Genomic DNA, 24,875 nt, shown 5'->3' with positions numbered 1-24,875 from the left:
AGGAACAACTCAAATAAGGAGGGTGAGGATGGTTGCACAACTTGAAGAATGTAATTAATGTCACTGAAATTGTACATGTAGAAACGGTTGAACTGGTGTATTTTTGCTGTGTATATTCTCAACAACAACAAAATTAAATTACAAAAACAAAAGAGAAAAGCCTGGAGGGTTGTACTGGTGTTAACCAGGTAAAAAACAGAAGGCACGGGCAAAACGTTTCTCATCAGGTGTACTCAGTGAAACGCCACTCTTGTTTATTGGGTGTCTTTTCTATTCGAAATGGCGGTCAGGTGCCCTGGGGAGGTACGTTGTGTCTATCCCTAAGGCGGACGCTCCCAGGACTGACATGAACTTACGTGCTGGGCCTGTTCTGACTCCTGAGGGTGCTCAGACGAACGGACGTTATCCTGCCCTCAATCATCCATTCACAAACTCGGGAAGTAATTGACTCATTCGCTCCCTCACTGGTTAAATAAATTCTTACGGCCAAAAAGGTGGTGATGACACTGGTGGCTTTTTTGTTTGTTTTGTTTTCACATTCGTCTTTAACTACGCTATTTATAAATTTCCATAAGAGGTATAAACAAACGATAAGAAAACCCAGCACTTTTGGAAAGAATTCTGCGCGCCAACCGGAGCGAAGCCTACAGAGCTGGACCCTCTTGAGAGACCTGCCTCTCCGCCTAAGCTGCTCCTGTCTCTTTAAGAACATGCACTTCCCCCCGGGAGAGGCGAAGGAGCGAGCGGGCTCTGAAGGCCTCTGCTCTCTGAAGCTCCCGAAGCTTCTGCTCTGGGTGCTACTGCCTCTTTAAGGAGGCGTGGCTCTGTCCGGAGGAGGTGGAGAAGCTCCGCTCCCCGGATCTCCGGGTTCCGGCAACTTGGTGGCACCGGAACTGGCGCCGAGCAACCGAGGCCCTAACCTTTCCCGGACCCACAGGACGCTGAGCCCCGCATGACGCTGAGCCCCGCAAGGTAAGGCGGCCGGGCCTGCGGGGCCGGCCTGGTACAGAGAGGACGCGGGAACACCTGGGCCGGGCAGCTGTGGCCCAGCTCGTCTCCCTAAACTATTGCCTTGGCTTCCGGGGGAGCTTTTTCCCAGACCTACCTGGGTTCGTGGTGCCCTAGGCTGCGTGGTCCCCAACACTTAACAGCGCAGACTAATTGCTTAGCTCTTCGCTCAGCGCCTTACATGCACTGTCTCATTTAATAGTCCCAACAGCCGTGTTAGTAGGTACCATTATGAACCCATTTTACAGATGAGAAAACTGAGGCCCCGAGGAGCCCACAGTCACGCAGCGAGAAGCAGCAGAATCGGGAGTCAAACCCAGGTCTGTCTGACCCCAGAGCCTGTGCCCTTAACCACTGGCTAGGCTGAACTGCCTTTGCTCTTTACTGTCGCTTTAGTCACCTTCTCCCAACTTCAGCCTTCCCATTCTTATCCTCCCGTCTCCTGACTGCATTTAGCCCCTGGTTTCTAAACACTCAGGCTGTGAGATTGGATGAAACTTTTAGCTGCCAGGGTTCCTTTTTTTTTTCTTTCTTTTCTAGAGTAGTTTTAATGATACCTGACGCTAAGTGATTGTTTATGTAAACCTGTCAAACCCCACTGAAAAAGGAGGCAAGGGAAAGCAGTACGTTTTCTAATGCTGAAATTAGATTTGTTTGCGGGTATTTTATCTTGTTATTATGTTAAGCTTATCTATTTTTTCTTTTTAGTTCCTACAAAGTTTCTTCTTAATAATTGGTCGAAGACCCACTGGCTAAATGGCAGCTGTAGATGACTTGCAGTTTGAAGGTACATCAGTTGCGTGCTCACCTTTATGTTTATGATTACTATTTCGACAATCATAGCAACAGATTTTCATTGCTATACTGGCTCATACAGTAAAGAAAATTATTTCAAAAATCTTGCTAAAAGAATGTTGGCCCTGCTCAAGTTTTTCTGTGCATGCCAGCTTTTCTTTTTTCAGGTTGGTGGTAGGTATGATCATAAATTTAGTACAGTGATTACATTACCGTTCTTGCTTTAGTTCAAAATTTATTAAGCATCTACTCTGCCCTTGAAATTGTACTAAATACTGGAGATAAAAAGATAAAGGAGAAGCTTATATATTGGTGGAGTAGATTAAAGTGTAAACAGATAAACCAAACCAAACCTGTTGCGCTTGAATCTATTCAGATTCATAGCAACCCTATAGGACATAGTAGAACTGCCCCATAGGATTTCCAAGGCTGTAAATCTTTACAGGAGCAGACTCAGACTGTCCCATCTTTCTTCTGGGGAGTGGCTGGTTGGCTTGAACCATCGATCTTTCCTTAGTAGCCAAGCGCTTAACCACTGCACCACCAGGGCTCCTTGTAAAGAAGTAGTTACAATAAAATATGATTGGGTCATTCTTTCATTGAGTCAACAAGAATCTCATGAATGTGACCATGAACCAGGCAATTGTTTTAGTTTTCAGGGATAGAAGAGAGAACAAAACGGTTTCTGCTCTTATGAAGCTCTTAGTCTAGTGAGGGAGACATTCATTTGTTCAGTGATCATTCAGATATATATCTACAGACTATGAAAGTGCTGGAGGAAGAGTTCAGGGGGATGTTAGAACTTATAACCCAGAACCTGACCTGGGCCAGGGATTGAGAAATGCTTATTTATCTTAAATAAAGATTTACATTTGTTGTTGTTGAGTTGGCTCCCACTTATGGGCAGCCCCATGTACAACAGAACAAAAAGTTGCCTGGTCCTGCTTCATCTTCAAGATCGTTTGTGTGCCTGACTCCACTGTCATGACCACTGTGTATTTTGAGTGCTTTCCAACCTAGGGGGCACATATTCCATCACTAGATCAGACAATACTCTGTTGTGATCCATGGGTTTTCGTTGGCTAATTTTTAGAAGCAGATTGGCAGGCCTTTCTTCCTACTCTGTCTAGTCTGGAAGCTCCACTGAAACCTTTCCATCATGGGTGACCCTGCTGGTATTTTAAATACCAGTGGTATAGCTTCACGCATCATAGCAACGCGCAGGCCGCCACAGGACAACAAAATGACAGGTGATGGAAACGTTTACACAGAACTTAGTGTATGTCGGGTACTGTGCTTTTTTTTTTTTTTAAATTTTTTAAATTTTTATTGTGCTTTAAGTGAAAGTTTACAAACCAAGTCAGTCTCTCATATAAAAACTTACATACACCTTGCTGTGTATTCCTAGTTTCTCTCCCTCTAATGAGACAGCACATTCCTTCCCTCCACTCTCTATTTTTGTGTCCGTTCAGCCAGCTTCTGACCCCCTGCCCTCTTTTCTCCTTTCCAGACAGGAGCTGCCCACATAGTCTCATGTGTCTACTTGATCCAAGAAGCTTACTCTTTACTAGTATCATTTTCTGTGCCATAGTCCAGTCCAATCCCTGTCTGAAGAGTTGGCTTTGGGAATGGTTCCTGTCTTGGGCTAACAGAAGGTCTGGGGACCATGACCTCCGGGGTCCTTCTAGTCTCAAACTAATAAGTCTGGTCTTTTTATGAGAATTTGAGGTCTGCATCCCACTGCTGTCCTGGTCCCTCGGGGATTCTCTGTCGTGTTCCCTATCAGGGCAGTCATCTGTTGTAGCCGGGCACTGTCTAGTTCTTCTGGTCTCAGGCTGATGTAGTCTCTAGTTTATGTGGCCCTTTCTGCCTGTTGGGTTCATAATATCCTTGTGACTTTGGTGTTCTTCATTCTCCTTTGCTCCAGGTGGGTTGAGACCAATCGATGCATTTTGAATGGCTGCTTGCTAGTGTTTAAGACTCCAGACACCACTCTCCAAAGTGGAATGCAGAATGTTTTCTTAATAGATTTTATTACGCCAATTGACCTAGATGTCCCCTGAAACCATGGTCCCCAAACCCACGCCCCTGCTACACTGGCCTTCAAAGTGTTCAGTTTATTCAGGGAACTTCTTTGCTTTTGGTTTAGTCCAGTTGTGCTGACCTCTCCTGTATTGTGTGTTGTCTTTCCTTTCACCTAAAATAGTTCGTATCTACTGTCGAATTAGTGAAAACCCATCTTCCTCCCTCCCTCTCCCCTCTTGTAACCATCAAAGAATATTTTCTTCTCTGTTTAAACCACTTTTCGAGTTCTTATAATAGTGGTCTCATACAATATTTGTCCTTTTGCAACTGACTAGTTTCACTCAGCATAATGCCTTCTAGATTCTTCCATGTTATGAAATGTTTCATAGATTCATCATTTTTCTTTATCTATGTGTAGTATTCCATTGTGTGAATATACCATAATTTATCCATTCATCCGTTGATGGGCACCGTGGTTGCTTCCATCTTTTTGCTATTGTGAACAGTGGTGCAGTGAACATGGGCGTGCATATATCTGTTCGTGTAAAGGCTCTTATTTCTCTAGGATATATTCTAAGGAGTGGGATTGCTGGATTGTATGGGAGTTCTATTTCTAGCTTTTTAAGGAAAAGCCAAATGGATTTCCAAAGTGGTTGTACCATTTTACATTCCCACCAGCAGTGTCTAAGTGTTCCAGTCTCTCCAACATTTATTATTTTGTGTTTTTTGGATTAATGCCAGCCTTGTTGGAGTGAGATAGAATCTCATTGTAGTTTTGATTTGCATTTCTCTAATGGCTAATGATTGTGAGCATTTCCTCATGTATCTGTTAGCTACCTGAATGTCTTCTTTAGTGAAGTGCCTGTTCATATCTTTTGCCCATTTTTTAAATGGGCTATTTGTCTTTTTGTAGTTGAGTTTTTGCAGTATCACGTAGACTTTAGAAATCAGACACTGGTCGGAAATGTCATAGCTAAAAAATTTTTCCTAGTTTGTAGGTAATCTTTTTACTCTTTTGGTGAAGTCTTTGGATAAGCATAGGTGTTTGATTTTTAGGAGCTGTCAGTTAATCTAGTTTCTCTTCTGCATTGTTAGTAATGTTTTGTATACTGTTTATGCCATGTGTTAGGGCTCCTAGCATTGTCCCTATTTTTTTTTCCATGATCTTTATCATTTTATATTTTATATTTAGGTCTTTGATCCATTTTGAGTTTGTTTTTGTGCATGGTGTGAGCTTTGGGTCTTGTTTCATTCTTTTGCAGATGGTTATTCAGTTATGCCAGCACCATTTGTTAAAGAGACTGTCTTTTCCCCATTTAACAGACTTTGGGCCCTTGTCAAATATCAGCTGCTCATATGTGGATGGATTTATGTCTGGATTCTCAATTCTGTTCCAGTGGTCTATGTGTCTGTTGTTGTACCAGGACCAGGCTGCTACTGTGCTTTTTAAGTATTAACTCATTTAATCCTCAGAGCAACTTTATGAAGTAGGTACTTTATTATCCTTGTTACCAACGAGGAAACTGGGACACAGAAAAATTAAGTAATTTTCCTAAAAGTCACTTTTAGTAAGTGGTAAAGCCAGGATTTAAACCCAGGCAGACCAGTTCCTCAGCCTGTGCTGCCCCTCTACTATCTGGAGATAGGAAGTGTAAAGAGAAATCATTGGTAAATGCTGTCAGCTCCATCTTCAAAACACACCTAGTATCTGACCACTTCCCACCGTCTCTACTACCTCCACGCTCAAGGTCACCATCACCTTTTGCCTGAATTATACTCGTATCCAACCTGTTGCCATAGAGTTGATTCTGACTCATAGCGACTCTATAGGGCAGAATAGAACTGCCCCATAGAATTTCCAAATCTTTATAGACGCAGACTGCCACATCTTTCTGCTGTGGAGTGGCTGGTGGATTCACATAGCCAGTCTTTTGGTTAGCAGCTGAGTGCTTTAACCACGGGTCCACCAGGGCTCCTTTTGTGTGAATTATAGCCCTCACCTTACTGGCCACCCTGCTTCCTCCCCTGCCCCACTACAGTCGATACTTTACTCCGCAGCTAGAGTAGTTCTTTTGAAACTAAGTGAGATCATATTATTCTTTCAAAAACTTTTCAGTGATTCCCATCTTGCTTGGAGTGAAAACCCTTTCTGTGACTTACAAGATCATATGTGATCTGGTTATCCATTGGCTGTGATTTCATTACCTCCTGCTCTCACCCTCACTCTTTCTGCCCCAGTCATAAACAGGCTTTGTCACTGTTGTTCCTATATAGCAAGTACACTCACAGCTTAGGGCTTTTATGCCAGCTTTCTGTCTGGAATGTTCTTCCTCCAGATAGCCATGACATGGCCTGCTCCCTTGTTCTATTCAAATCTTATTTCATTAGAGAGGCCTTCCTTGACCACCTTACCTAGGAGTACAGAATAAAAAACAGCACATGCAAAGTCCCGGAGGAAGGAGGAATTGTTTTTTTCCCCAAGAAATTGAAGGAAGGCCAGTCTACCAGGGCACAGATGATGGCGGCGGCTGGCATAAGATAAGGCTTGAGAGGAGGCAGGAGTCAGATCACATAGGACTTTATAAACTGTAAAGGACTTTTGCCTTTAGAAGTGAATGTAGTTGCTATGGTGGTCATGGAAGGCTTCTTCAAGGAGGAATGGTAGTGTTGGTCAGATGAAAAAGTGGAGGTCAGGACCCTTAGGTAGAAGAATGTTAGGGGAAGAACAGAGGCAAAAATGGCACCGGATGGAGAACCAGACTATGTTGATGGCAGAAATAAGAAACACACCAGCCTTGCCTTTAAGGAGCTGAGATGGACAAGAATCACTAATATAAAAAGCAGAATGTGTGGAGAGTCATCACGTTAGAGTTATATACACCCTGCACTCCGACCACCCTATGCCATCTGCTTTCCTTAGACACGAACACACTCACTGTCTTCTGGGACTTGCTCATCCCATTCCCCTTGCCTGAGATGTCATTCCCACCAAGCCAGTTCTTCTCAAATTGCATCTTCTCTGAGAAGCCTTTCTTGATCCTGTCACCTAGATGAGTTATCATCTTCCTTTGAACCCCTTTGGCCTTTGTACCTCTAATGTGGCACTCTCTCCTTTCACCTTGGTAAACTACTGCTTTTTAAATATGTAACTTAAGTATATTTTCTTTGGCCTGATTGCCTCAGGCAAAGTTGTAACCATCTTTTTAAATGTCAGTGCCCTGACTAGTTAATAAATAGTAGGTATAAAAAAATTTTTTTTTTATAACAATATTGGAAACCCTGGTGGTGTAGTGCTTAAGAGTTATAGCTGCTAATGAAAAGGTCGGCAGTTCAAATCCACCAGGTGCTCCTTGTAAACCCCATGGGGCACTTTTACTCTGTACTGTAGAGTCACTATGAGTTGGAATCAACTCAATGGCTATGGGTTTAGTTTTTTTTTTTTTGTAACAATATTACCTCATATTATTCTCAGAATATCTCTGTGTGGTAGGTGTTATCTATATTTTATATTCGAAGAAACAAACTCAGAGATAAGGAGTAATTTGCCCAATGTCACAGAGCTGCTAAGTGTTAGAGCCTCAACTTGAACAAAGGACCATACCACTCCAGAGCCTCATGCTGCTTCAACAGCCCAAACATTGGAGACAGAGGCTTGAGTAGTTGAGTAATTGTTATGTCTCAGCCACCTGATTAATTTCAGTCATTTTGGCTCTTTCTGGAAAGTTACTCATTTAGCTAGGAGGCAATAAGAGTGAGCTTAGTTATCCAAAAGCCCCATTCTAATGCCAGTTGTAGGATTTGTGCTGTGGTTGTAGTGTTATAATGGTGCCCTCCTGGTACCCTTGCTTAGTCCTTCCAAGGTTCAGAGATTCCCTGAATTTTATTCAAGAGCAGCTAAATGACATATATTAGGCTGCCCAGGGACAGCAAATACCAGTCGTTGCTGGTGGGTATAAATAGGTAAGGTTCTTTCGAAAAGCAGTTCAGTAATATGGCTCAATGGTTTGCTCCCTTTGACCTTTGCGTTGATAGGTGTTCATCCATCTCATTAGGAAAGACCAGTCACTAAAAAAGAACATTATGTTGGTAAAAGAGAGGCTCAGCAAAAATGAGAGAATCCCTCAATGAGATTGACACAATAGCCTCAACAATGGCCTCAAACATAGGAATGATGCACCATTTTATTATGTCATATGTGAGGTCACTGTGAGTCAGCTGACTTGACGGCAACTAACAACAACAATAAGGCTTTCACCCAAGAGGCTTTCTCTACCCAGACATTCTTCATGGTGTTATTGTATTAAAAAATTAGAAACAATTCAAATATCCAATAACAGTGGAATAATTGTGTAATTTATGCCCTCCGCCTCTGCCGGTGATCAGATATTATGAAGCCATGTAAATAAGCACTGCAGAGACTTACAATATGAAAGAATCGTTTTTATATAATCGCCAGTACACAATGCAGGATGCAAAGTTATATTACCACATCCTAGTTTAGTACTTGGCACATCGTAGGCATGCAGTGAAGGTTTGTTGAATGACGACCACTGGCATGAGTCTCCCTATGTAGAGAAAAGGAAATATACCGAAATGTTAGTGTTTGCCTTTGTGTGGTGGGACTAAGAGTGATTTTTATTTGTGGTTTGTACTTTCATTTTTGTCTCCATATTTTTTGTAGTGATTACATAAGACTTATTAGAAAAATAACTTTCATTAAAATGTTTTGAACTTGAGTCAAAGAAGAGCTTTAAATTGGGTACTGGCTGGGGACAGGCACTCTGCAGGGGAGTTTACCCAAACCAAACAAAACCCATTGCTGTCGAGTTGATTCCTACTCATAGCGACCCTATAGAGCAGAGCAGAACTGCCCCGTAGGGTTTCCAGGAAGCTGCTGGTGGATTCAAACTGCTGACCTTTTGGTTAGCAGTTGTAGCTCTTAACCACTATGCCACGAAGGCTCTGCAGGGGACTTTATGTAGGTAGTATTTCTAACTCTCCCAAGTCTTTAAATTTTATTCTCCCCATTGTACAGATGAGAAAATGAGGCTGATGGAGGTTAAGTTACTTATTCAGGCTCATAGTTAGTAAGTAGCTGAGCCAGCACTAAAACCCAGGTTTGACTCCAAGTTCTTTTGTTGTCTAATTATTTTTCTATGTCAGCTTGATTTCTAGACGAGACTTTTTTTCAGAGCCATTTGTCATTTATATCAGATAGGGTCTGTAGCAAAGCTGAGGTTGTAACAGCTTGTCTTTAGTTATTTTTTTTCTTCTTTTATTGTTGTAAAAATACCCATAATCCATTTGCCAGTTCAACCTTTTTTTTTACACATACAAGTCAGTGACACCAATTACATCAGTCATGTTGTGCAACCATCATCAATACCTGTTGCCAGTTTTTCCATCACCATGAGCAGAAACCCAGTGCTTCCTAACCAATGACTTGCTCTTTCCCCTCCCCACCCCAGCTCCTGGTTACGACTAACAAACTTTGATCTCTCTTGTATGGTCTGTTCTAGGTATTTCATGTAAGTGAGATCATACAATGTTTGTCCATTTATGGCTGACGTATTTGACTCAGCATGATGTTGTCAAGCTTCATCCATGCTGTGGCATGCATCAGGTCTTGATTTCGAACAGCTTGTCTTTAAATTAAAAGTATAGCATTTCCAGTGTGGGTAGAGTCTCTGATGCCCTTGTGCTCTAACTGATTTCAGAATTTGGTGATGCAGCCAATTCTCTAGCAGCAAACCCAGATGACACCACGATAAGCATTGAGGGTCCTGGTGAAACCCCAAAGCGTCAACCAGGACCACCAAGAGGGTCTGGGAGAGAAGAGGATGATGAGTTACTGGGGAACGATGACTCTGACAAAACTGAGGTTCGATTTGTCTTTCAAGTGTGTTGTTTCTTAATTTTTTTTTAAGTTTATTCATGCATGTATTCACTGTGTATTGTGTGCCAGGTTCAGTGCCAAGCAGTGACAACACAGAGGTAAATCAGACATGGCCTCTGCCTTGGTGGGAGAAACAGACTGCAAATAGACCACTAGTACAAGTTGGAAGTGCAGTGGTAGAGGGAAACACGGGGTTGTGGGAGCAAAAAGGAATTAGGGAAGGCTTCCTGGAGGCAATGACACTGAAATGAGTCCTTTTGCTTTAGGTGAAAGTTCTCAAGCACAAATTAGTTTCTCATTCAAGAATTTAGACAAAAATTGTTTTATGACATTGGTTGCAATCCCTGCAATATGTCAGCACTCTCTCCCTTTCTCTTTACACCCTGGGTTCTCTGTGTCCATTCGTCCAGTTTTCCTGTCCCTTTCTGCCTCCTCATCTTTGTTTTTGCTAAAACGAGTCTTGGTGAAAGAGTAGGAGTTAGCCAGGGGAAGAAGGTGAGGAAGGGTGATCTAGGCAAAAGGAATGGTTTGGGTAACATCACAGAGGCATGAAGGAATATGGTACAGACAGGAAACTAAGAACTTGGATATACTAGGAGCAAAGTATAGGTGAAAACAGGAGATGAGGCCAGATAGGCAAGAACTCAACCCAATGAGTACAAATTGTATTCTAAAAAACAGCAGGAGCTATTGATAGATTTTAAGCAGTATAGCCAGATATAGTTAAGATGTGGTGGGTGTACGGAATATGAATTGGAGAGAGATGGACTGGAGGCCAGAAGACCAGGTAGGAGACTGTTGAAATGGTCCAGACTAGAAGTGATGAAGCCTGAACTAGAGCTAGACACAGTCGTATAGGGGGTGGGCTTAGCAGGACTTGGTGGGAAAAGGGGGAATGGGGAAGAGGGGTCTAAGAAGACTTCTGGGTTTCTGAACTGGTTGCAATATCGGGTGGCTGTGTTTGATCACAGAGGTATATTTTCATGTACTTCTATTAATATTTTATAAATGAAATCATGCTGGCAGTGCATTAAAGGAGTGCTCAGCTTATAGCAGTGGCCCACAGTGTTAAAACAGTGTAGCTCTTGGATGCCAGATACTCTTTGTGAAACTCCATGAAATATCAAAATAATTAAATACTAAATTTTATGCTAAATTAGATACTATCATATACTAGATATTGTGGCAAAAGCTCAGACTTAGGTACCATACAGACCTGAGTTTGAATCCTTGTCCTGCCAGTACTAGTAGCTTTGTGGTCTCGGGTATGGTACTTCCCTAAGCCTGGGCTTCCTCATCTGAAAATATGAGAAAATGATACGTTGAATGTTGTCATCATTATCATCACAATAACTAATATTTATTCAGTGTTTTAATATCTACCAGCCACCATTTAATGTTCTTTACTTGGATTATCTCATTTAATCCTCAGCACAACCCTATGAACCAGGTACTGTTATTATCCTCATTTTACACATGAGAAGCCTGAGGCATAGAGTTTAAACACCTTGCTCCAGGACACACAGTGGGCAGGTAGCGGACTGGGACTTCAAGCTGAGGAGCCTGGAGCCTGTGATCATCACCTCTGTATTCCTTGGAGTTGATGTATGTTAAGTGCTTATTAAGTGCTGGTACCCTCAGGATGCAGGGGTGATTATTAGTATAGTGAGCAACAGCAGACATCAAAAGTTTAAGAAGAAATGTATAGGGGAAAAAGTCTTAAAATTGAAAAATTGTATCGATTATCTTAATTTTGTCTGTTAATTTTTTCTGGGTAATTGGGAAGAAGCTGCCAGTATTGCATGATGGTGATGGAATTCTGTGGCCTGTTATGGGATATGGGTCTCCGGTGCTCAGCATCTGTAATACTAGAGCTGGTAGGAACCTTTAGTGTCCTCTGTTTCATCCTCTTCCCTTCCAAGATAATAATGCTGTCCATGGGATGTCAGAAAGATGGCACTGGAATACTTCCAGGAAATGGTTGCCCACTGCTGTGTAAGGCAGCCCAAGCCATTATCGGGCAACTTTAATTGTAAAGATTTTTCCTTTACAATGAACAAAAAATATCTGCTCATAGCACCTGCACTTGTTCTGCAAAGCTACTCAGAGTCAGTCTGTACCTTTTGCTACATGAATCCTCTTCAGATATCTGAAAATGACAGGATTCCTGGTTCTGGGCCTGTTTTCTACCATTGAAGAGCCATGCTGTTGGGACAAGTGTGGCCCTTCTCATGTGCTTCTTCTAAATTGTAATTTTTGTTTTTATGTCACAGCAGTAATATTTTAAGTTTCTAGTAGTTTAGAGTGAATGAAAATACCAGATTTTTGGGAATTCAGGTGGTAATAGTGTTAAGGATCTTGCAGGGTTGGGGAGGGAAGGACGTTTATGCTGACTGCCTACTGTGTGTGTGTGTACATGATTGTACATAACAAGAAAAAAAAGTTGCTGTAAGTCAGTTCCAACTGACGGCAATTCCAAGTATAGCAGAGTAGAAGTGCTCCAAAGAGCTTCCAAGGCTGTGACCTTTCAGATGCAGATGCCCAGGCCTTTCTTCTGAGGTGCCTGAGCGGACTTGAACCTCCAGCCTTTCAGTCAGCAGCCAAGCACATGAGCTGTTTGCGCCACTCAGGGACCCCTTTGCACATAATACATATTATATAAGATATTTCATCTACCCCTCCCTATAGCCTTATAAGGTAGATCTTGTTCCTCCCTGGCAAATAAATGGTTGATGCCTGACCACACCTGTCTTAGTCATCTAGTGCTGCTGTAACAGAAATACCGCAAGTGGATGGCTTCAACAAAGAGAAATTTGTTCTCTCACAGTCTAGTAGTCTACAGTCCAAATTCAGAGCATCAGCTCCAGGGGAGGGCTTTCTGTCTTTGTTGGCTCTGGAGGAAGGTCCTTGTCATCAATCTTCTCCTGGTCTAGGAGCTTCTCCAAGTAGGAACCCTGAGTCTAAAGGATACGCTGTGCTCCCTCTGCTGCTTTCTTGGTGGTATGAGGTCTGCCAAGTCTATGCTGGCTTCCCTTGCCTTTTATCTATTGTAAAATAAAAGGTGGTGCTGGCACACTCCAGGGAAACTCCCTTTATATTGGATCAGGGATGTGACCTTAGCAAGGGTGTTACAACCCCACCCTAATTCTCTAACATAATCTAATCTTGCCTTGTTAACCACAGGCAGAGATTAGGATTTATAACACATAGGAAAATTACAGTCATAAAATGTAGGACAACCAGATAATGCTGGAAATCATGGCCTAGCCAAATTAACACACATATCTTGGGGGACACAATTGAATCCATGATAAAGCCTGACTACTAGCCAAAAGTTTGGTGGTCCGAACCTACCCAGAGGTACCTCAAAAGACAAGCCTGGCAATCTGCTTTCAAAAGGTCACAACCTTGAAAACCCTATTGAGAAGGTCTGCTCTGCACACATGGGGTCACTGTGAATCGCAATCAACTTGAAGGCAACTAACAACAACAAGGCTGAGAGAAGTCTAGTGATTTGCCAAAGCTGTTAAGTAGAAGAGATTTTTGGTGTGATTTCAGAAATGATACTTGTTTTATATGAAGCGTGATTATTGCACAATTGGTTTATGAAGGAAGAAGTCCTTCGTCTTTCCCACGTCTTGGTTTTCCATTGGATAGGTCAGCCCCCTCTTTCTCTGTGCAGCTGGAATTAGGAAATTGCTTCTGTGTTCGTTATGTTTATCTCCAATAGTTACTTGCTGGACAGAAGAAAAGCTCCCCCTTCTGGACATTTGAATACTATCAAACGTTCTTTGATGTGGACACTTACCAGGTTTGTAAACTGGTTTCACCTTTCCTTTTACATGTGATGGGGACTTGTTTCTTCTGTGTCATATAATAACATGAAAGCCTCTGTATCCTGGAAATGATCTTATAAAAGTAAAGGGCTATTAGCATTTGAAAAATACTATCGTTATGAAAGCGCTAATAACCGAGTTTCAATTTTACAATAATTGAATTTATTAAACTTAAAGAAAAAAAAAACCTTCAGTAGGCTTACTGCTATGTTGTTTTCCAGATCTTTGACAGAATAAAAGGGTCTCTCTTGCCGATACCAGGAAAAAACTTTGTGAGGTTATATATCCGCAGCAATCCAGATCTCTATGGTATGTGTCGTGCCATTTTGACTCTTTGCCATATACCACTAGAACTCAGGTGAGTGTGTGGGTGCCTGGAAAGTTGGAGGAGCACACTGTTAGCGAGGCATGCGAAGTTTTGTTTGATTCTTCTGAGCTTTGGTGATAAACCTTGTAGAGTCTTGGGGAAAATGCAATTACGTGCTATATTAATGCCATGATGAAAAGTAATAGCGTCCCCTTTGAAAGTCTTCGGATGACATTACAAACTTGAGACAAATTAAGTCACTTTGTTTAAGAGGAGATTTTAAAATTTTAATTTATGGAGGATTTGATGGCAGGGGGCAAGTGACAGTGCTGAATTCTGGCTCTGCCCTTAGACGGGCTGGCTCCCCTTGGGATGTGGAGCAGTAGGAACTTAGACATGGAACTGGTACACAAATGGAAACAGTTTGAAGATGCTCATACCCTGTGACTCAGCAGTTCTACTCCTGGGTAAATATTCCTAGCAACTCACGGATGTATGAGGAGATGTACAGAAGAATATTATTCACTGCAGCATTGCTTGTAAGAGCAAGCATTTGGAAACAGCTGAAATATCCATTAGCCGGAGATGGATAAATTGTGGTATATCCGTATGTGGAACTCTGTACGGTTTTTTACGATGAATGACATCTATAGGCATCAACATGGATAAGTCTCAGAACAATGTTAAGTGAAAAAAGGCAAGTTGCAAAAGGCTATGAATGACACCATTAAAAAGATTGGAAAAAGTGGCATGGGTACACCAGTGTTTCTTTTATCATTCTTTGTGCTTTTTTGTATGTTAGAAATATTTTATAATATAAAGATACATAGTATGAAAATTTAATTACAAGTATGAGACTATATGAAGGTTCCCTCCCACCCCCACCCCATAATAAAGGTAGGATTTTGGCAGAGAAGAGATGAGAAGAGGCAGTATGAAGTAGCATGGCAGGTCCTGGGACAAGTGGGTGGTTGTGTCTCTTTGGACTCTAAGCTTCCTGTGGGGGTGGCAAGAGAAGTTACAGAGCCCAGATCATGGTGGGCCTTTTATATCAGCCTGAGGAATTTCAACTTTGCCCTTAAGCACTGGGGAACTATTGAAGGGTTGCAGACAGGTCAGAGAGATGATAAAAGTGAAGGGTACAAGAATGCTGTCTTAGTCATCTAATACTGTTATAACAGAAATACCACAAGTGGATGGCTTTAACAAAGAGAAGATTATTTTCTTACAGTAAAGTAGACTAAAAGTCCAAATTCAGGGTGTTAGCTCCAGGGGAAGGCTTTCTCTCTGTGTCGGCCTTCTCATCCATCTTCCCCCGGACTAGGAGCTCCTTCACACAGGGACCCTGGGTCCAAAGGATGCGCTCTACTCCCAGCACTGCTTTTTTGGTGGCATGAGGTCCCCTTGTCTCTCTGCTCTCTTATTCTTTTATATCTCAAGAGATTGCCTGAAGACACAATCCAATCTTGTAGATTGAGTCCTGCCTCACTAACACAGCTGCCGCCCATCTGTCGGTAACATCATAGAGGCAGGATTTATAGCATATAGGAAAATCACACAATACCAGGAATCATGGCCCAGCCAAACTGGTACACACATTTTTGGGGGGACATAATTCAATCCATGACAAACACTAAGGGCTTGGAATGTTTTCTTGCTGGGAATTGTGGCCCACCCAAGGATGAGTTGTTGGGATTGGGCCAAATAGGGATGGTGGGTAGGCAGGTGGTGGTGACCTTGCAGGCCTCTTGAAAATATCCTCCCTCCAGCTGTTCCTGTGGTAGGGGTGTTAGGTAGCTTAGCATACAGGGGAGCCAGAGAATGCTGGTGGTTGTGTGTGTCGAGTTGATTTTGACTCAGAGCGACCCTACAAGACAGAGTAGAACTGCCACATAGGGATGCTAGACAAGTCTAACTCAGTACAAACACCCTTCCCTACAGGCTTCCTGTTGGCTTCAAAATAAATTCTAAACTTGCCGACAGAACTTCTCATACCCTTCATGATCTGGCCTTGGCCCATCTCTGCAATCTCTGGCTACTCCCAAATTTAAGCTTCCTTAACCTCAAACTGATCTCGCTGGCCTCTGGGTGTCTGCTTACGGTGTTCCTTCTTCGTAGGCTATCTTCTCTTCCCTCTTCACTTGGCAAACTTCTGCTCTTCTTTAGATTCCAGCTTGCATAACACTTCTTTAGGTTTGGTCTCCTCCCTGTGTGCTCCCATGAGCACCATGTGCTTCCCTTTGTCAAAACACTTGAGATTAGATGTTTTATTGTCTGTCTCCCCAGCATGATGGGGCGCACTAGAGGCAGCGACTTTGTGTCTGTTATATATCACTGTGTCCCTAACACCTAGCTCAGGGCCTCGAGGGTAGTGGGTGCTTTGTAAATAGTGGTTGGTAGAAGGATATGGTTTTCTTTGCTTTCTAGTTATGGGGGTACTCTAATATTTGTTCACTTGTGGTCATCTGCTTGGATGCTCTCAACTTATCTACAGCACACGGTCAGTTTTGTTCATTCAACAAAGCTTTTTATTCTTTCTTTTTTGGGGGGAGGTTATTTTGTTTTTTCATCTCTTATGTGCTGTACAGTTAGAATAATTCAGTGAATAAAATTTAATCCTTGGTGGCAGCAGAGAGCTTGCAATTAGTGAGTAAATAGGCAGTTTGTGGAAAGATGATATTGGTGGCTCTTTGGAGTCTCCCAGTTGGTTGGTTGTGTTCACTTTCCCACCCTCAGGAACCAAGGCTTGGCTCTGAAAAGTACTAGTCCATTTCTGCCAGTCATCTCCCCCAGTAAAGTCATTTTCTTAACTTTGTGATATGTCAGGGTGCCTGCAGTTATTCCAAGGAATATTGCAAAATATTAGTGAAACTGAAAAATGAAGTTCATAAAACTTATTACAATCTCTCCCTTTAAAAATTACATTTTTTCTACATAATACTTTCTGTAGAAGCCGTCAAATCGATTCCAACTCATAGAGACCCTATAGGACAGACTAGAACTGCCCCTTAGGGTTTCCCAGATGGGGAGAGCCAAATGAATGATGAAAGGGGTTTGCAAAGCATGTTGTAATCCTTCACTCAGTAGAATATTTTATAACCATTAAGAGAGAATAAACTGATTTTTTTTATTGTGCTTTAGAAGAAGGTTTACGGAGCAAATTGGTTTCTCATTAAACAATACACAATTGTTTTGTGACACTGGTTGCCAACCCTATGATGTGTTAACATTCTCCCCTTCTTGATCTTAGGTTCTCCATTACCAGCTTTCCTGTACCCTCCTGTCTTCTCATCCTTGCCCCTGGGCTGGTGTGCTCCTTTAGTCTCATTTTGTTTTATGGGCCTGCCTAATCATTGGCTGAAGGGTGAACCTCAGGAGTGACTTCAGTACTGAGTTAAAAGGATATTCAGGGGCCATAGTCTTGGGGTTTCTCCACTCTCTGTCAGACCAGTAAGTCTGGTCTTCCTTTGTGAGTTAGAATTTTGTTCTACATTTTTCTCCAACTCTGTCCGGGACCCTCTATTGTGATCCCTGTCAGAGCACCATCTAGTTCTGCTGGACTCAGTCTGGTGGACGCTGTGGTAGTTGTGCTCCATTAGTCCTTTGGACTGATCTTTCCATTGTGTTTTTGGTTTTCTTCATTCTTCCTTGCTCCAGATGGGTTGAGACCAATGGAGTATCTTAGATGGCTGTTCACAGGCTTTTAAGACCCCAGACAGTACTCACCCAAGTAGGATATAGAACATATTCTTTCTAAACTGTGTTATGCCAGTTGAGCTAGATGTCCCCTGAGACCATGGTCCCCAGCCCTCAGCCCAGTAATTCAGCCCCTCAGGAAGTTGCCATGTATCTGTGAAACTTCTGTGACTTTGCCTTGGTCAAGTTGTGTTGATTTCCTCAGTATTGTGCACTGTCTTACCCTTCACCAAAGTTACCACTTACCTATTATCTAGTTAGTGTTTTTCCTTCCCTACCACTCCCCTCCCTAGTAACCAACAAAGATTGTTTCTTTCTGTGTGTAAACCTTTTCATATAGTTTTTGTCCTTTTGTGATTGACTTATTTCACGCCGCATAATGCCCTCTGGATTCATCCATGTTGTGAGATGTTTTGCAGATTCATCATTGTTCTTTATCATTGCATAGTATCCCATTGGGTACGTGTACCCTAGTTTGTTTATCCATTCATTTGTTGGTGGGCACGTAGGTTGTTTACATCTTTTTGCTATTGTAAGTAATGCTGCAGTGAACATGGGTGTGCGTATGTCTTATGTCTCTAGGATATATTCCTAAGAGTGGGATAGCTGGATCAGATGGTATTTCTATTTCCAGCTTTTTAGGGAGACGCCACATTGTTTTCCAAAATGGCTGTACCATTTTGCATTCCAACCATCAGTGCTAAAGAGTTGCAGTCTCTCCACAGCCTTTCCAACATTTGTTATTTTTTGTTTTTTGATTTGTGCTAGTAATGTTGGGGTGAGATGATATCTCATTGTACTTTTGATTTGCATTTTTCTAAGGGCTAGTGATTGGGAACATTTCCTCATGTGTCTGTTAGCCACCTGAATGTCTTCTTCAGTGAAGGGTCTGTTCATATATCCTTTGCCCATTTTTTAATTGGATTATTTGTCTTTTTGTTGCAGAGATGTTGGATTTTCCTATAGATTTCAGAGATTAGACCTTTGTCAGATTTGTAATAGCCAAAATTTTTTTCCCACTCTGTAGGTTTTCCTTTTCCTCTTTTGGTGAAGTCTTTTGATGAGCATAAGTGTTTAATTTTTAGAAGATCCAGTTGTCTAGCTTATCTTCTGATGTTTGTGTATTGTTAGTTATGGTTTCTATCTTATTTATGTCGTGTATTAGGGCCTCTAGTGTTGATCCTGTTTTTTCTTCTATGATCTTTATAGTTTTTGGTTTTATATTTAGGTCTTTGATCCATTTTGAATTAGTTTTTGTGTATGGTGTGAGGTATGAGTTTTGTTTCTTTTTTTTAACAGATGGACAGCCAGTTTTGCCAGCACCATTTGTTAAAAAAAGACTGCCTTTTCCTCATTTAATGGACTTTGGGCCTTTGTCGAAGATCAGGTGACTGTAGGTGGGTGGATTTACATCTGGGTTCTCAATTCTGTTTCATTGGTCCATGTGTCTGTTGCTGTACCAGTACCAGGCTGTTTTGACTACCGTAGCTTGTACAGAAGGTTCTGAGGTCAGTCAGGTAGTGTGAGTCCTCCTACTTTATTCTTTTTCAGTAGTGCTCTGCTTATCCGGGGCCTCTTTCCTTTCCATATAAAGTTAATGATTAGTTTTTCCATCTTGTGAAAGAATGCTGTTGGTATTTGGATCAGAATTGCATTGTATTTGTAGATTGCTTTGAGTAGAATTGACATTTTCACAGTGTTGAGTCTATTCCTGAGCATGGTATGTTTTTTCATTCACATAGGTCTCTTTTGGTTTCCTGCAGTAGTGTTTTGTAGTTTTTTTTTGTAAAGGTCTTTTGCATCCCTGGTTAGATTTATTCCTAAGCATTTTATTTTTTTAGGGACTATTATAAATGGTATTGGTTTCCTGGTTTCCTTTTCATAGTTCTTTTCATTGGTGTATAGGAATCCAGCTGATTTTTGTATGTTTATCTTGTATCCTGCGACTCTGTTGAATCTTTCTATTAGTTCCAGTCGTTTTCTTGTGAAGCCTTTTGGGTTCCCTATGTATAGTATCACATCATTTGCAAATAGGGGCAGTTTTACTTCTTCCTTACCAACTTGGATGCCCTTGTTTCTTTTACTTGCCTGAGAATAAACTGATTTTTATGAACGACTATGGTAACTTCTCCAGGATATATGAAGGTAAAAATGGATAAGTACAGAGTAGGATACATATGTGTGTTATTGTTTATATAAAATACGTACATACACATACACACACACACATGCATTTGCTGTTATATATATAGACTATCTCTGGCAGGCCAGGAACTGGTTATGGCGATGAGCTCTGGGGAGGGGAAATGAATAGTTTGTACTTTTTGAACATTGAACTGTGTACATGTATTACTTTCTCATTAAAAAAAAAGAAGGAAAAAGCCCAAACAGACACCCCCACACACAGAGCCATGGTGAACTCATATATTAAATTAATTCTGCCCCAAAGTGTTCTGCGTGCCCCGGTCTTCATTTCTACTGCAGATGACCTCTGATTTGTTTTCTTCTGGCGTTAACATTTGGCACTTAGATAAGGAAAGTAATGTTTGCTTCCTGTATCCTGATGGTGAAGGGTTAACAAAATGTCCATGGGTTTTTTGATGATCCTCCAATAAAAGTAGCTATAAACAAATCAGTATCTTTATTCACCTAATTGTGGAAGGTGTTTTGGCCTTTGCATTTCAGGCCCTCCCGTCTTGAACTTAAGGCAGCTAATTACCAAATTGTGTTTTAACCTTTTAAAAGAGAAAAGTCCCGTTAAATAAGTGTTGACTGTGTCTAAAATTCATTTTCCCTTGCCTGCATGAATAGGGTGAGGGAGATAAGAAATTATTCTCTAAGAATTTAAAGGCTGGTGCTTCCTCTCCTTGTCTCTGAATTTTCTGGTTTCCGTTGCAGGCCCCTTTTGGATATGTGCCACATTGGTCTTTGCCATAGCAATTAGTGGGAATCTTTCCAACTTCTTAATCCATCTGGGGGAGAAGACTTACCATTATGTGCCCCAATTCCGAAAAGGTGGGTGAATAGTCTGATTCATTTGGAATGCTGTCGGTACAACCATGAATTCCTTTTACCCCCTGTGAATTCTCAGGCCCCTCTTTCTGGGTACTGCCGCCCCGGCTTTCTGTGTTTAAGGTTCCAACATTCCGTCGCAGAGTTTGCCACCCACCGGTATAAGTCCACATAATCTTTTGGAAAGCTTTAAGGCAGGGACCAATAGCAATTGGAATTTATCCTAAGAAAAATGCACAAAATGAGTAAAAAGCAATGTGCGTGAAGTGCTTCATGTAACATTATCAGCATTATCCAAATGTTGGAAACAGTAAGAGCGTTATCGTTTAAGTTGAGACGGCTCACCTAGCTGGGATAGTCTGTAGCCACTAATTATGAAGCATCTAGAGCAGCACTGAAAACTGATAATCCAAAATTATGCCTGTGCTATGGTAGCAACTTTGTTAAAGAGAAGACTGCAAATGACCAAGATCTGGAAGGGAACACGCAGAAACAAATGAATCCTGTTGATGGATGCGTCCTAGTGATGGATGCATGAATGACGTTCTTGTTTTAAAACTTTCTTTCTTGTATTAGCGTTAGGTAGTTAAAAAAACAGCTTTTAGGAACTTTCTGATGACTACCTCCCCAAAATGAGGAAGTTGACTTTGTAGAAAATTGACCTTCTGTGCCACTTTCTCAGCTCTCTCCCTCGCTCCCTCCCTGCCTTCCTATTGAGAGGTCACACAGCAGACTGGATGAGAGCGTGGGCTCTGGGACCAGAATGCTGGCTTCACATTTCAGCTGCATTACTTTTCACTTCAACTGTCTCAGCCTCAGATTCCTCATCAGTGAAATGAGAATAATAATAAACCCATATTATAGGGTTATGTTAAGAATATAAAAAGGGTACAAGAAATATTAACTGTTACTATTTATGGAAACCCTGGTGGTGTAGTGGTTAAGCACTATGGCTGCTAACCAAAAGGTCGGCAGTTTGAGTCCACCAGGCACTCCTTGAAAACTCTATGGGGCAGTTCTGCTCCGTCCTATAGGGTCACTATGAGTTGGAATTGACTCGACAGCAACAGGTTTTTTCCTTTTATTCCTGTTGATGGAGCTCTTGTGGTATAGTGATTAAGAGCTACAGCTGCTAACCAAAAGGTCGGCAGTTCGAATCCACCAGCTGCTCCTTGGAAACCCTATGAGGCAGTTCTACTCTGTCCTATAGGGTCAGCATGAGTCAGAATCGACTCGACAGCAATGAGTTATTGCTATTTATGTGTACATATATATGTATGTGTATGTATATATGTATTTAGTGTGTGTAAATAAGTAAATAAAATGTCTTTCCTTCTTTTTCTCTCCTCTTTTCATTCCGTGCCCACTTTTCTTCTGTTCTCTCCTTCTGCATTGTGGAGTCAGGACAAGTTTAGAAGTCAGACCTGGATTTAGTCCTAACTCCACTTATCAATGACCTTTGGCTTGAGTTTAGCTCAATGTTATTCATGAGATATAGACCCTGCCTTTAAGTAGCTTAATGGTTAAGTAAGGGAAGACAGGGAAATGAGTATTATAAACAATGTGTTTATATTGGAGGTGGTGTGTATTGGTACACCGATGGCGAAGAGTGACTTCTGCTGCCTGGGGGTCTGGGAGCTCAGAAGGATCTTTATCTGTTCTCTTGGTTGGGCATCCCAATATCGGGGAGTGATGAGATGTATGTACCAGTAAGGTAGTCATTGGTCCTGTCAGTAAACATGTTTCCATTTTACATAAAGAGTATGAGTCAATACTGGACTACAAGACATAAAATGATACTGGTGAGGAGTGAGTTTCTTGGCTCAAGTAGACACATGAAACTCTGTGGGCAGCTCCTGTCTGGAGGCAGGATGAGAAGGCAGAGGGGGACAGAAGCTGGCTGAACGGACATGGGAAATACAGGGTGGAGAGAAGGAGTGTGTTGTCACATTGTAGGAAGAGCAACTAGGGTCACGTAACAATGCGTGTATGCTTTTCTTTAAATTTTTATTTTGCTTTAAGTGAAAGTTCACAAATCGCATGTATAAGTTTTTGTATGAGAGACCGACTTGAATTGTAAACTTAAAGCACAATAAAAAAAAGAGTTACAGCTATTAACCACCCCCCACCAAAAAAAAGAGTATGAGTCAGATCTGGGGTCAGATCCTGCGTCTACCACTTATTAATTATGTGACCTTGAACAAACCAATTAACTTCTCTGATGCTGTTTCCTCATCTCTAAAATGGAGATACGGATTATATGAAAAAATATGTCTACATATTAGTAAAGAATATAAAAAACTAATTCTGGTTGAGCATTTATTTATCAGTCACTGTTGTAAGTGTACTTGTCTTTACTCATTTAATTCTCATAATCTTGCGCAGTAGTATACTATTATTCCCATTTTACAGATGAGGGGACTGAGGCAGGAAGGTTAAGTAACTTACCACCCAGAGTTGCACAGCTAATAAGTAGCAGAGCTAGGATGTGAGCCCATAGTCTGGGTAGTCTGTGCCCCTGACTACTAGCTACTTTGCCTCTCAGTAAAGCCCTCAATGCGATGCCTAGGTCCCAATAGCCGTAGTAGTCATTCCATTCCCCTTCTCTCAGTTCTCTGAGAAAAAGGCAATAAATATGTCAGCAAAATTACATTTGGCTAAACGAGGAGTTCCCAAAGTATAAAAACTGCTCTGGGAGCTCAAACTGTTGGGCAATCACATGTCTTGACCAGAGTCTGACTGTAATTGCTCAGTGTGCCTTTGTTCTTGCCAAGAGCATTAAGTGAATTACCTGCTGATTTCCATGTGGGAAAAGCTAGTGCTGTGGGATCAGCCACGTTTTATGATCCTCCACTCCAGAAGAGGAAAAACGAATCCTCTAGAGCGTGCTGCTACTGGAGGAGGAGGAGGACGGAGGGACAGTGATATACTGAACATTGCTGCTCTGAGGAGCCGCTAAATAGCATTTCCACCACAGAGACAGAATTATTTAAAGCAGAAAGCGAAACTGGAGAATATTTCCAGCAATTCATCAATGAGCTGGAACTCCCCATTTTGGAGACAGGAGGAACTCTAAATTGCATGCAGAGCAAGTTAATCTGTACCCAGGGCATTTTAATAAATTTGCTAAAGAAATCAATGTCAGCTCTTGTTATACTAGGAAAGAGGACGTGTTCTTCCTAGGGGATATTTGGCTTTTATTTGATTGAAATGCTCAGTATATTTAAACACTTGCAGTGTGGTCCTCCTCTGAAGCATTTCAGTTACCTAATTCTGTTGTTTAATAATATTAGTTGTTAGTTATTAAATGAATTATAAAAACCATTGGAGAGACTACTGGTCATCACCACAAAGACAAATGTTAAAGATTAATTAATTCAGCAAACATTTATAGGGCACCTTCTAGGCATCAGGCAGGGTACTAGGCTCAGGGACTGTGAAGACCAGTTAGAAACACATGATCCCTACATTCAAGGATCCCATGGTCCAAGGAAGTAGATGGACACATTAGGAAATAAGTACCGTACTGTGTTAGCAGAGGAGCCCTGATAGTGCAATGGCTAAGCACTTGGCTGCTAATTGAAAGATGGGTGATTTGAACCCACCCAGCGCCTCTACGGGAGAAAAGACCTGGTAATCTCTCCGGTAAAGATGACAGCCTTGGAAACCCTGTGGGGCAGTTCTACTCTGTCCTATAGGGTCGCTATGAGTTGGAATCGACCTGACAGCGAACAGCAACAACAACAGTGCAGTATTGGCGGTGCTCTAGTAGTGTATTAAAGGCTTGGTGGGGGTTAAAACTTGTGTCCTCTCCTCCTCAGTGTCCATAGCAGCTACAGTCATCTACGCCTACGCCTGGCTGGTTCCTCTTGCACTCTGGGGTTTTCTTGTGTGGAGAAACAGCAAAGTTATGAACATTGTTTCGTATTCGTTTTTGGAGATTGTGTGCGTCTATGGATATTCACTCTTCATTTATGTCCCCACGGCAGTAAGTACCATCACTTATCGAGCAGGTTCTGAGCGATGCCTTGCTTTTGGTTGAAAATTCAGCTACCATCATTATTTCCACCCTAACACCTAAGTCTCATGTGCTCCTGAAGAATCCCTTTGACTTTAGAGGTTGAGCATGGATGGGGTTGGGGAGCCAAGTGCCTTCACTAAATCTCAGGCCCTTCATTATGAAAGCATTCGTCTCAGTCTGCATGCTGGTGGTGTTTCCAGGCTGCACTGAAAAACCAGAATGGCAGCGGGGCCCAGCCGCTGATTGGCTCAGGGGCCGTTATAAACATATGTGCCTGGA

General features: G+C 41.8%; 1 protein-coding gene across 5 annotated transcripts in view; it reads left to right on the top strand.

Annotated features, from left to right (window-relative positions):
• Nucleotides 1–840: 840 nt before the first annotated feature.
• The window catches only part of YIPF1 (Yip1 domain family member 1), a 44,548-nt gene continuing 20,513 nt past the window's right edge, over nucleotides 841–24,875 (top strand). For 3 of the 5 annotated variants that reach the window (XR_002786078.2, XM_023549568.2, XM_010591250.3), the window contains exons 1-8: nucleotides 842–972; nucleotides 1,257–1,328; nucleotides 1,717–1,795; nucleotides 9,546–9,709; nucleotides 13,455–13,535; nucleotides 13,782–13,869; nucleotides 20,462–20,578; nucleotides 24,397–24,563. Coding sequence is in view for 4 of the 5 variants with exons in the window: in XM_023549568.2 (XP_023405336.2) it covers nucleotides 1,765–1,795; nucleotides 9,546–9,709; nucleotides 13,455–13,535; nucleotides 13,782–13,869; nucleotides 20,462–20,578; nucleotides 24,397–24,563 (648 nt within the window). In the remaining variant the exon portion in view is untranslated. Of the gene's footprint in view, nucleotides 973–1,256; nucleotides 1,329–1,716; nucleotides 1,796–9,545; nucleotides 9,710–13,454; nucleotides 13,536–13,781; nucleotides 13,870–20,461; nucleotides 20,579–24,396; nucleotides 24,564–24,875 lie in introns of all 5 variants that reach the window. The other 2 variants (XM_023549570.2, XM_023549569.2) reach the window with 2 other exon arrangements.

The sequence above is a fragment of the Loxodonta africana genome, chromosome 3, assembly GCF_030014295.1.
Source record: "Loxodonta africana isolate mLoxAfr1 chromosome 3, mLoxAfr1.hap2, whole genome shotgun sequence".
Lineage (NCBI taxonomy): Eukaryota > Metazoa > Chordata > Mammalia > Proboscidea > Elephantidae > Loxodonta > Loxodonta africana.
This window is presented reverse-complemented; position numbering and strand designations above follow the sequence as displayed.